We start from the raw sequence: 14,072 nt of genomic DNA, 5'->3' as shown, positions 1-14,072 counted from the left end.
TATATATATATATATATATATATATATATATATATATATATATCTGTGTGTACATAAATGATTTAAAACTGAATAGATGTTAGGAAAGCAGTGTTGATGTTTTCATTGATTAGACATTAGGCTAATTGTCATAGTAATAAAAACATTTTAATCCAACTAGTATGTATGTGTTTTTAGGTCTTTTTCAAAACAGAATCTGTGAAAATATTTCTAGTTCTGTTTTATTTATCTCAATTGATGTTTAGATGCTTAGATAAAATAAAAGGTTTTGTTTTATATTTTGATCAATATTATTGGAAACTGTAAACTGAGATGTCTTTGTGAGATAATTGTTGTTCTTTTTTAAAAGATGTCTTATGGAGTGATCTAAAGAATATCTATGAATAACAAAAAAATCAAAAACAAAATATTCCAACAAATAATAAATAAAGCATCATGATTGAAGTGTAGACTAGAAATATGGGAATAAGTAAACCATAAGATGGGAATAGAATATAAAAAAATGAAGAAGACTAAAAAAAATTTATAATTTTTCTTAACATCATTTACATAATTTCTGTGAGATCAGTCAAACTACAAACTATTTCCTTTTCTCTCTCTTTTTCTTTTATATAAAAAAACAAAAATTGTTAAATAAATGAAATTAAAAAGAAAAAAAAAACAAGAAAAATTCATTACAAAAGAGAAAGTGGTTGTGAATGAATTTCCTGCAATAAGAAAAGCATTACGTTTTTTTCACTGAAAATGGATTACAATCGCAATTGTTGATGAAGGTGAATTCCATAAATTTGGTAACAAACAGAAATTAGGAAAACAAAGGCCTTAAAAAAAAAGTAAATCAAATATATAAGAGTGCAATGAAATCAAAATCACAATTAACTTCAAAACTGTAAATATCTGTAAATTTCTTTACATATTACATATTTAAAATTATATTTATGATTTTTCATTTTTTTTCTTCATTTTGAATAAATATTGCTTCATAAAAATGTAAATAAAATAAGATATATTTTCTTTAACAGTTACCACTTGCACACACACACACATACACACAAATACACACACCCTAGTCAACAACAATAGTTGATTGTTAGTTGGAGTCATTTTTTTTATTTTCTCCTTAGAAAATGCCTGAATGTTACAACTTTTCACTTACATTCTAAAACGACAGGCTTCATGCCAACAAATTTGTTTGTAGTTAATGGCTTAGAGAAAGTTGGGTACTACTTGGTAAATTTGTCTTTACCATACTTCAGTTTTCAATGTATCCAGTGGTTAATAAGACATTGCATTATGAATATACAAAATACTCTGCATGCTAAAGTTATTATAAAGACAGTGCCAAAAACATTGTATGATTTGATAAAACTGATGACAGAAAGAAAAAAATGTTATGTTCCTGAACAGCACAACATTTTGAAGTAAGAGAAAAACCCACTTAGAACTTTAATGTGTGTCCACTGGGTAGAAATAATGTCTGCATTGTACCTGATTTCAACACAAAAATTAAAACAACTTAAAATATTGCTGAGTTAGTAGTGAGTTGTTGATATCTTTGATTTGAAAACTACAGTTACAAGAAATACAATTATTTTCTGTAAGCATGAATATATAATATGCTGAGTAGAAATAAAGGGTTTATATATTGACGTACATAAATTTATATTAGTGATTTTAAAAAGACAAAGACAAAATAAAATTTATGCCTGAACTGCAGTATATTATAAATACAGTTGAAATATCTACATGACTGTGGTATTTAAAAAATAAAGAAGCAAATAGATATATTGCAATACGTTTTTTTTTTTTTAAAGTTGTGTTTAATAAACCTGAGCGGTTTAGAAAATAAAAATAAAATTCTGAAAGGTTCATTATGAATAGTAAGATTTTATATGAAAATAACAAAATGAAAACCATTTCATTTTGTTTTCTTTGAAAGAACAATTGATATGATAGTACAATAGCAAAATAATAGAAATTGGAGAAAACGATGCAAAAAAGAAAAGTGTACTGAAGAAAGTACCTACACTGTTATATCTTTTATAGATTTCAAATATCTCTCCCTCTCCTCACTTTCATCTCTCTCTATCCGTTTTTCATTGTTTTCGCTAATTCAATAAAGATATTTTATCCATCTTAAATATCTCAATGTTATTCCAAGAGGCATCTTGGGAAAACGATAATAAAAAAACCATTTGGATAATGGCAGTGATTGAATATCTTAAATGACATCTTTGGATATTCTACATAAAACCAAACTACAGGGTATAAAGCAATTTGTGATTAGATATAGAAAACTAAATAGAAGAGTATTTGGGTTAGCTGTCACCATATTACACAGATGATACTTTAAGAATGAGATTTCCAATGAGGGCTTAGAATATTTAAGTTGATAATATTAGTCACCTCTAGAGCAGCTGAAGAATGATAAACTCATCTAAATAACGTATGTAACTCAATATAATTTTATGCAGACAATGATAATTAACTACTCTTTGTTATCAGACAAGTACAAAACAGAAATGAATATAAAAACATCAGTATGGAACATTGATAGCCACTTGACTGAGAACTATACAAGTTTCATTAGCCCAACAGTGTCATTACTATTATATCTGAAGTGTCATTACTATTATACCTGAAGTGTCATTACTATTATACTTGAAGTGAAGACAATCTTTGAACCTTAAGGTATAAATTCCAGTGGAATATTTTATTTGAAACCTCTTTCTAAACATAAGGCAAAGATAAAACTAAATTCCTCTGCGCAGTGAATGAACAGCCAACAAGACAAACAATAAATGTTTATGTAAGATTATATAAGATCAAAATAGTGTGTAAGAACAACGCAATACTTTTACATTGCATAGATATAAACAAAGGAAGAGGGAGACACATGACTCAAACACTGGAGAAATTAAAGGATTGTCTTTATAACATGCCATGTATACGTAAAAGGATTTATATACAAGAAAGATATATTTAAGAGACATTGAATTACTCGGATTATATAAGAAATAATGAAGAGTAATTGCAAAAACATATGGTACAAATATGAAAAATAATATGTTTCTATGAGATAATATTGATGTTTTCTAATGTAAAAAAGTAGAAACTATGATGATTCTAGGAAACCATGGCAATTGAGAAGCAAATTAGCAAGGCTAGCACAGACTTAATATCATCATTTTTATTGAAATTAACTTAAGCAACATTGAAATTAATATATCAGAATAATGGACTTTAACACTATAGGGACAATAATTTCCAATGAAATACACTAATTAAATGTTTCATTTAATACTGAAAATAATCAGCTATATTGAAGGATTTAATAAAATAATTAACTTTCCATTATCAAGGCGGTGTTTAGAACCTAACTTAAAGCTAGGATTAGGTTAATCTAACATACTAGCAGATTATTACATGAAATTATGATGGACTGCTTTAATTTAAATACAGACCCTTTAAGAAGAGACATTTTATATTATTGGTCTAGTATCAGTTTCAGTAGAATGGTATCTGTGAATCTAATCTAAGTTAAAGAATACATACATATATGCATATATAATGGACCAAACAGGACAAAAGGATATGGAGAGTCACTGAAGAGGTCACAGAAAGTATGATGAAAGATTTCAGACAAAGGACATTAAAATAAGAACAATAATAAATCTGAAGTGAAGAATGAGTATATATAGTGTGTGTGTGCAGTTATTTAGCCAAAAAAAAAAAAAATGACCTGCCCAGAATATAACAATAACTGTTTCAACATATTTCACATCAGGAATCTTACAAAATAATACACACACACACATGTATATATATCATCGGCAGTATATTACTGGTTGTGGCATATAAATATAACTAGTGAAACTGTTATCATTGGTTTTATGCTAATTATTGCATTTGGCAGTATTGGCAACTCTTGTGTATGCTTGTTTTCTGACTTTGGAAAACTAACTGGATATATAAGATTATATAAGATTTTATCAAGTAGCCAGTGTGTAAAACCAGTTAAGGTAAAAAATTAACACTAAGTATATAATTTAAAAAAAAATACATTATTACATTAAGGGGTGTTATTGTAAGCAAAGCCACATGCTAGAAAGGGAATTTTTGATAAAGTAGTTTGACTTTAGCGTCCCTTTCCAGCATGTAGCTTTACTTATAGTAACAGCCCTTAATGTAATAGTATATATATATATATATGCAACATCTATGTTTGAGAGAGAGAGTGAGAGAAGGGTGAGAGGCGAGCAATTACTGTGCTGGTTATGAATTACAGTTAGGTTGAATAACGAAGGCATAAATTTAATTTTAAGCATAGTTAAAAATAGAAAAATGGCATGTAAAAAGGAATGAAACAAATGGCTAAATCTCTGTACAATGAAAATTGTAATATTTCGTATTCTATTTATAGCATAGCTGATGCATTTTCTATAGAAAAAGAATAACATAGGACATTACCTGATGAAGACGGACTGGAGTTTTTAGAGGTATTACCACATGCAGTATCCCCTTGGCTGTGTCGAGCATGGTGACCAGTGCAGTGAGTGTGGGTACAGGATCTATTAGTTTTTGGTAAATCGGCAGCACATTTCAGCAAACTGTAGACAGGGTCAATCTCTTGACCTGTAAAGAGAAATCATGGAATCAATTGTAGAAATGTGGAGAACAGATACTCTTTTACGTGTTTCAGTCATTTAATTGTGACCATGCGGGAGCACCACCTTTAGTCGAGCAAATCGACCCCAGGACTTATTCTTTGTAAGCCTAGTACTTATTCTATCGGTCTCTTTTGCTGAACTGCTAGATTACAAGGATGTAAAAACACCAGCGATGTTGGGGGGACAAACACAGACACACAAACATATACACACACATACATACATACATATATATATATATATATATATATATATATATATATATATACATACATATATACGACAGGCTTCTTTCAGTTTCCGTCTATCAAATCCACTCACAAGGCTTTGGTCAGCCCAAGGCTATAGTAGAAGACACTTGCCCAAGGTGCCACGCAGTGGGACTGACCCTGGAACCATGTGGTTGGTAAGCAAGCTACTTATCACACAGCCACTCCTGTGCCTGTTAATATTTATAAAACAGATGAAGGTGGTGAGCTGGCAGAATTGTAAGCACACTGGGCAAAATGCTTAGCAACATTTCATCTATCTCTACGATCTGAGTTCAAATTCCGCCAAGGTTGACTTTGCCTTTTATCGTTTTGGGGTAGGGCACTAAAAGAAATACTAGTTGAACACTGGGGTCGATGCAATCAACTTATCCTCCGTTCCAAAATTGTTGACCTTGTGCCAAAATTTGAAATCAATATTCATAAAACAGATTAGAAAAATATATTTTTCTGAAAATCAGAATATTGCAAGTGTAGAGAAAGAAAATCAGCATTGATTTTATGTTTCAGAAATATCATGAAAGTTAGACAGCTCTGCAAATTTAGAACATGTGAATGAATTTCTTAATGAATAGTCTCTTTAAGATCTCGTTGATCATTGACTCAAGAGATGAAAATTCCCAAGAGAAAGAAATAAACCTAGAATATACACCATTAAATTACCAGCAAAAATAGCATGCATACTAAGTTATCTCTCTGTGTTAGCTTGGATTTTACACTTCACTTGAAAATGTGCATATTTAAGCTGGCATAGTTATTTCTTCTTTCGTATTTTGACATGGATTGTAAAGAAAGCAAATGGTATGTTGCTTGTTTTGAACAGCCTAAACAACTCTGCTCCAGTTAATCTAGAGAACAGAGTCAACTGATTCAATACACCATCTAAGTCACACTAGATGGCTAAGAAAATGTAAGCATCATTTATAGGGTGCTTCTAGCATGTGTTTGCCACTACAACCTTGACTTGTCTAACATGCTGTGAGTGGAATTGGATAAATGAGAACTGTACAGAAACACCCCCATCATCATTTTCACCACCAACCTTTCCTTGTTTGCATAGGTTCACTGGAATTAATTGAGACAAATTTTCAATGGCTGGATGCCCTTCCCGATGCCAACTTTTATCTCTTTCCAAGCAAGGTAATATTTCTCCATGGCCAAACAAGTTTTCACAGAATATTGGAAAGGAATAACATACATTTACAACAATTACACAATATCAAAACAAAGAGGCACAAACGTACACACACTCACACATGTATCACACACACACACACACACACACACACACACACACACACATTTCCATGTACCAAATTCACTCACAAAGCTTTAGTTGTTGGCCCAGGGCTATAATATAAGATATTTGCTCAAAGACCCAGTCAATTCAAAATGATTAATTTATTTCACTGTACTAAATGTATAAAATCTCACCATTAGTAAATGTTTTCTTGTTTTTCTATGAATTGATCAACCATACCGATTAATTTTCTCCCCTCCAGCATTCACTGCCCATTTGTATCATATGTTCAACCAGTTATCTCTTCTGCACATTTTGGCTAATGCATTCTGTGTTTATGTTTCAATACCATGCAGCATCACTATTTTTGCATGTACTTCATAAAAGATGCTCATTATATGCAAATATCTTTGTTGCTAAAAAAACTAGTTTCTTGAACTTATTTCCAGTTAAGCTAACAGAAAATATTGATTTCAAATTTTGGTACAAGGCCAGCAAGTTTGAGGAGGTGTTAAGTCAATTACATCGACCCCAGTATTCAACTGGTACTTATTTTATTGATGCTGAATGGGATGAAAGATAAAATCAACCTTGGCAGAATTTGAACTCAGAGTGTAACTGTGGACGAATGCCGCTAAGCATTTTGCCTGGCATGCTAACGATTCTACCAGCTCACTGCCTTAAGATAACAGAAAGTATTGTTAACAGCTCCTGTACATCTGAGTCATTCAAATCTATGGTTCCTTCATCATCTGTCATAAATCCCACTGCACCTTTTGAACATGTATTGCTAGCACTGAGTACACAATGTTCAGTTCCTACCAACTTTGTGCTACTTTCCAGATGGCACAACAAAAACATAAGCAAAAAATTAAGATTCACTGGAAGAAACAAAACAAAAACATAAGCAAATTCAGAGTGAGAAGCAAATATTTTTCTAATCAAAAAATTTGCTTAATACTGAGATATCACTTATTATAAATTTTACTACCTTAAGGCAGATGAAAAATTGAACTCAGTAACATAATTATTAACCCACATCTATTAATATATCACACGCTAAAGGTATTTACTATGATAATCAAATCATATCATTTGTTACACCTTACAGTCTATTTTAAGGCCACCCTTCTTGCATTTAGTTATTGCCAGATGTTAGGTAATGCTTTCACTCTTATCCGAAAATTGTCTGTAGGTGGAAATATTTATATTCAATTAACACTGAAGAGATTATTGGATTATAGTTATCATCATCAGCATTATTGTTATCATCATTATTATTATTATTATTATAGTTATTAAGGTGGGTGAGCAGGCAAAATCCTTAGCATGCTGGACAAAAGCTTAGCAGTACTATGCACGTTTTTATGTTCTGAATTCAAATCCTGCTGAGGTCATCTTTGCCTTTCATCCATTCGGGGTTGATAAATTAAGTACCAGTGAAACACTGGGGTCAATGTAATTGACTAGTCCCCTTCCCCCGAATTTCAGACATTGTACCTTAGTAGAATGGTTATTATTATTATTATTATTAAAGTGGTGAGTGGGCAGAATTATTAGCACACAAAACAAAATGCTAAGCGGATTTGTTTTGGTTCTTTATGATTTGAGTTCAATCCCCATTGAAGTCAACTTTACCTTTCAACCTTTTGGGGGCAATATAATAACGAATCAAACAACAATCCTAAACCCAATACTTTCCCCAAGCTGTGTTACACATGTCTGTTCACCCCAAGCATCATCATCAACAACAGTTAGTGTAAGGTAAGCTGGAAGAATTGCTTTGTATCATTTCTTCTGGTTTTATATCCTTAGCTCAAATGCCACAGAGTTTGACTTTGCCTTTCATCCTTTCAGGGTCGATAAAATAAGTGCCAGTGAAATACTGAGGTTGCTGTAATTAACTAAACTCCTATTTACAAAATTTCAGGTCTTGTGTCTATTGTAGAAAGGATTATTATTATCATTATTAAAAAATGGTAGAATGACAAGATTGTAGAATATTGGAAAAATGCCTAATGGTATTTAGTTACATCCCTTTACAATCTTATAGTAAATCCAGCTGAGGATGACTTAACCTTCAATAAACTAAGTACCAGTAATATACTGGGGGTTAATTCAGTTTACCCTTTTTACAAAATGTATCAGAAAATATTATTTTTGTTGTTTATTGATGTTTGTAAAGCAATATACACCACAAATAAAAACCACTACTACTACTACTACTACTAGTAGTAGTAGTAGTAGTAGTAGTAGTAGTGGATGTTGAGATGCTGATGCTCATATTTAGCTAAAGAAAATCACTGTTCTAAAGCTGAACAACAATAAAAATAAGGATGATGACGACATTGGAATCGGGCCAAAATGTTTGTTTGTCATTTAATATGAGAGTAAATAGGGAGTCTGAAGCAAGGTATATTTGTTTGCATGCCAAGAAGTTTTTATAAACATGTTGCAGGAAACATTGTTACATCAATAGACTAATGATGGTTCTAAATCTACTTATGAACCCCAAATATTCTATTTCAGTATTTTAAATCACGTCATTCTGCTAAAGGCCATGGAAGTAGAAAGTAAAAAGTTGGTAGTAAGTTTAAGCTGTAATTTCTCTCTATATTTTATATATTAAGTATCTCAGTTTTGTGTCATCTGAAAGCAAGCAAGATAATTTGAAACATCAAATTATGTTTGTTATTCAGATGTTCAAAGATCATATTCCAACCATTACATTTGTATATGCATACATAGTTTAGTTTAGAAAAGTGTGCTATCAGGTTGACAATAAAAAAGCTGTAGTTTTGAAATAAATATTACCTGACCTTCAGGAAACTAGATGTAGATGAACAGCTTGTGAGGACTGTACAAGCTATGTACAAAGATGCAAAAACAATTTCAGTGACGAATTTAGTGTGACGATAGAATTGAGAGGTGTTAAGGTAAACAGCAAAAACAAACGTTTTATTAAGTTGGAAAGAAGATAGGATTCTGTTACCTACAGGGAAATGGCCTTGCTCAATAGGCAGAAAAAGAGCAAGTATATACTCAATATGTTATACTACACAAGAGGTGTAGTGGAATCACAAGCAGTTCATATATCACATAAACTTCATATGTAATAAATGAACCAGAGCCCTATGTACTATAAGCACACCCAAAATAGTTGTTTTTAAATGTCTGGATGGTTCACTGAAAATAGTTATTAGTTTTTGTGATCAAGGAGATGTAATTAGCAGGGGAGATGGTAGTACTGAAACTATAGTAGCTAGAGTAAAAACGGACTGGAGAAAGTTCAGGGGGCAACTATTTCTGGCAACAAAGGTTTTTACTCTTAGAGTGAAGGACAGATTATACGAGGCTGGTGTTAGAACTGCAATGTTGTATGGTAGTGAGACATGGGCTTTGAATGCAGAAGTCTTGAGACGACTGGAATCAAATGAAGTAAGCATTGGATGTGCATGCAATGTAGGTGTGCATGAACACCATATAACAAATGTACTGAGAGGAAAACTGGGCATAAGAGGAATCAGATGTTGTGCCCAAGAGAGAAGATTGTGCTGGTATGGATATGTACTGCATAGGCGGAGAGCCATTTAAAGAAGTGCTGTTCAATTAATGTATATAGAGCTTGTGAAAGAGGGTAACTCAAGAAGACAAGGGATGAAGTGTGGAAGGCTGATCTCTGTACCTTGAACCTTGTGGAGAAGACAAAGGACCAGGATGACTGTTGATATGTAGTTCATGAGAAGACCCACCCAACAGCAAAACTGAGTTCTGGAAGCACTGTGTGTGTATCATATATGCATAACTGAGTCCTACATCTAATTTCCTCTTCAAGATATCCCTACCATCTATAATCACATTAAATTGCAGCTTTTCCTTCATATCACTCATCTGTCTCACTACCCAGAGACATTTCACTTGATATCCAACCTTCATCCTTAATACTGTCCCCTCTACCCATATTTTACATTGATTACCCTACCCCTGATCCCTAAAATTCTTCTTCCTTCTCCACAACCATATGTCTCTCACTCTCCTTATGCGGCTTCTCTCTTCCTACATATACTCCTGCAACCTACCCAATTACATGTCATCTCACTTTCTCTTTCCCATCATTCTCCTGTCTACTGCATCATCATTACTCTTCTTCTACTCTTCACCCCACCCTATCTCCTAGTCTCTCCTGCTTCCCTCAATTCATATGAACTACTGGTCACCCTCACCTCTTATCCACCATTCACTACATTTACTCTTCAGCTCAATCAAGTTTTTACAGTTGTCACCTACTCTTCCTTACCTCTCCTTACCATTTCTTAACACTTCTTCATTCATTCATTATATTTATCCCCACACCAATTTCCTATCTCTCACTTTCTCCATGTGCCCTTGTAACCTCTACACACCTACTTCTCTCCCCACTTAGTTCTACTCACCTTGTACTTTGAGGGTCCACTCTGACACTGCTATTTTTATTTTGTTATTTTTTATCTCATCGCCACTACTTTTATCTCTTTCTCCAATCATTCCAACACTCTCTTCTAAAACATGAGTAGCCATGTGGCTGGTCTGAGGCAAGAAACTTGTTTTGCTCTGACCCCTTCACTCATACTTTAAGTCCCCATCTCTGAAAATAAAGCCTCCTCTTTTGGCATCGTGTTCAAAGTTTTGCAAGTTGCATAATGGCCTCACTAGTGCTGGTGCTTTGAAAAGAAAAAATGGTACCCAGTACATGCTGTAAAGTGGTTAATGTTAGAAAGGGCATCCAGCCTTAGAAACCATACTAAAGAAGACAGTGGGGTCATAATGCAGTCTTTGGATTCATTGATCCTGTCAAACCATCCAACTCACACCAGTATGGGACATGGATGTTAAATGATGATAATGATGATGATGATGATGATGAAGTCGGGTGCACAAAAAAGATTTTACAATTTGCAAGCATAAAAGTCACAAATTGTCATTATCAGAAATTACCTTCCACTAAACAGACTGCAAAAAATAAATTAGCCTCTTAATTTTGAACACCTTATTGTACAGAAAGAGACAGAATTTCTATTCTCAGAATTACTGAATGCAATTAGCTGCTACATTCTTGTACTTGAAAATATTTCATTACTCCTAGAAATAGATGAACTTTCAGAAGATAATTATTGGAATATTTATTAAGAGCTCACAAATTCCGCTGTCATGCAGGCACAAAGTGAAATGAAAATGTTTGAAATAGAAACTAAAACTGCATCTAGAAATCTTATGAAGAGGAACAGTTAAAGAATGAAATAGATATAAATTTGACCCCACCCTACCAAACATTGCCCACTACATACACATATCTGTAACCTTAAAATAGAATGAAATTGGATCATATCAATGGCTCACAAACATAAAATAGCTCCCTCCTTGGATTTACTTCTTACTTAAGGAGCAACAGTTATAATCTTCTACTCAAGATAAAAGTAATAAATTGATTAACAGCACAAATTATTCTTCCCAACAACTATGTAAAAAAACAATAACGTTAAACAGAGGCCTCCTAAACCCATTTTTAAAAACTTATTCATGTTGACAAGATGAAGCATCAACGACTTTTAGAGAACCCTTTCGAAGAATCTTGTGTTAATATGAATATAAATGTTAGCATATGCAACTTGCAGATTTTAGCATTCCTAGTCAGTAAGTATCTTTGCTATACTGACATCAAGCTTTTGAACTCTAAGCCTTTATTTTAGCTTTAGCAGTTTCTATGTATCTCAACCTTCCATGGTCATGTTTCCATACTTCTTTCCATTTTACCATCACCAAAGAAGAAATAAGTGTGATACTTATGTTTCAGATACACTTCTTTCCAGTGAAATTCTGGCTCAGGAAATGACTTGCAATCTAGAACACTTCAAGCATGTTATTTCATGTTGGATCATTTGTTTTGCAGTCTTCCTTGATGTCAACCTGAAGTTGCTAACATTAAATTAATGTTGGGGGAAGATTTGTAAGATCAGAACAAATTTAGTCAACCTCCAATGACTCATTGGTTTTCAGAAGTTTGTGCTCAAAATAGTAGATCTATTGCATCAAAGAACAGTAAGCATTTTGATTCCTCTCAAATGATTGTACTGTGGAACTGCCTCCATGTGCACAAATTTACCCAGTTTAGTGATTCATTACTTGTTCTTTGAAATTCCAACTTGGAGATATTTTGTGCAAGGGCTTTATAGAACCAGTCCTTTTGTTCATCTATTAATCTAGAAAGCTGTCATTGTCATCGTCAGCATCATCATCACAATCATCATCATCATCATCATTTAATGTTCACCGTCCATGCTGGCATGGATATGATAGTCTGACAGGGAACCAGCAAGCTGCAGGGCTGTGTCAAGCTCCAGTATCATCCTTGACATGGTTTCTGTGACTTGATGCCCTTCATAATGCCAACCACTTTACAGAGCGCACTAGGTGCTTTTCTCATGCTACCAGCCCTACAGCTTTACAGAATTCTTTACTGCATTCTTTTTTCATGCCATGATTGAACATACTATTATTGTACCACTCATTAATCTGAGTCTAAAATTCTATTACATATCCTGGCTACTTCAATAATTCCATTTACCATGTTTCTGCTAAAAGTATACTTGCACCACCTATATGTATTTCCTTTTAGTGATGTATGAACTAAGAATATACACTAAATATATAATTATAGTTTTAAAGCAGTGTTTTATGCACATATACAAGAAAATTGTAAATACAAGAAAATTGTAAAAGTAAATTAAAATGCTTCTCACTGAAGTTTTATTAATTTTTTACATTTTACTTAAAAGCATAAACACATACCCATGGACATACACATGCATCTACAATTTATTAATACTGCCTCTCTAAAAAAATATAATTTATTAAAAATCTTGGTATAAGTATCTATTCTGTGTGCATGTAACTATGTGTGCATGCACACACATACACACACACACACATGCTCTTTCATATTGAAATACATTGTTACTTAATTATAAAACGTATATGCACTCACATACTTGCACATATAATCAATAAGTCTGGAAATATTCTAAAATTAAATTCAAGGAACAATAACAATATAATTACATAATGAAACAGAAAATAATTAGCAATAACATGAAATTACAAATTAACTGTATTTTTTTCCTATCTTTACCTAAACACAAACCTATACTTATCTAGATACATTAACTTCGTCACTAGAAACAAACTTCATTTATTCTAGATTGTAAACATATCAACTATTTTAGGCTTATGTGCACATCACTGTCACTAGAATGCACATAGATTGGATTTCACAACAATGTTCATTTTCTGTAAGTCAATGGAAGGCAGTAAAAACAAAATTATATAAAATATGTAGTAAAATGATTAACCACACTTAGGTTACAGAAAGACATCAAAGATTTGTAAGACTTAAGATTATCTCCATTGCATCCAGTAGCCAGTATGGCTTTCAGGGTCTTTACATATGCTTTTAACACTTCAGCCTTTAGTTTTATAAAGCTAAACTGAAAAAGAATCACTAATCTTATCTAATTTGTATTATGAAGCTATGTTTTGTACTGCATGGAATCTTCATTAGGTGAATAATTTTGATTCTAACATACACCCACACATACATGCATGCACACAGGCATGTGTGTATATATATATATATATATATAGAGAGAGAGAGAGAGAGAGATAGATATATATATATATAATCAATGGCATTTGTTTATTTTGAAGTTTTATCAGTACTGGTTTCTCAAATCATATCTATTATCAATGATATTGATTAAAGCATCCAGTATCATTGATAATAAATATTATTTTGATCCTAGAACCAATATTGAGTTTTTACTCTCAGCATGTTTAGAATGCTCAAAGACACAAACCTAC

The 14,072-nt window shown here is 32.5% G+C and overlaps 1 protein-coding gene across 10 annotated transcripts in view; it reads right to left on the bottom strand.

Moving 5' to 3' along the window:
• LOC106875793 (uncharacterized) overlaps positions 1–14,072 on the bottom strand; it is a 605,848-nt gene that overhangs the window by 153,270 nt on the left and 438,506 nt on the right. For all 10 annotated transcript variants that reach the window (XM_052968187.1, XM_052968184.1, XM_052968188.1 and 7 more), the window contains one exon: positions 4,471–4,635. In XM_052968187.1, coding sequence (XP_052824147.1) covers positions 4,471–4,635 — 165 coding nt within the window. The remainder of the gene's footprint in view (positions 1–4,470; positions 4,636–14,072) is intronic.

Source organism: Octopus bimaculoides, chromosome 5, assembly GCF_001194135.2.
Source record: "Octopus bimaculoides isolate UCB-OBI-ISO-001 chromosome 5, ASM119413v2, whole genome shotgun sequence".
NCBI classification, from domain to species: Eukaryota; Metazoa; Mollusca; class Cephalopoda; order Octopoda; family Octopodidae; genus Octopus; species Octopus bimaculoides.
The sequence above is the reverse complement of the archived record's forward strand: the minus strand, read 5'-3'. Positions and strand labels throughout refer to the sequence as shown.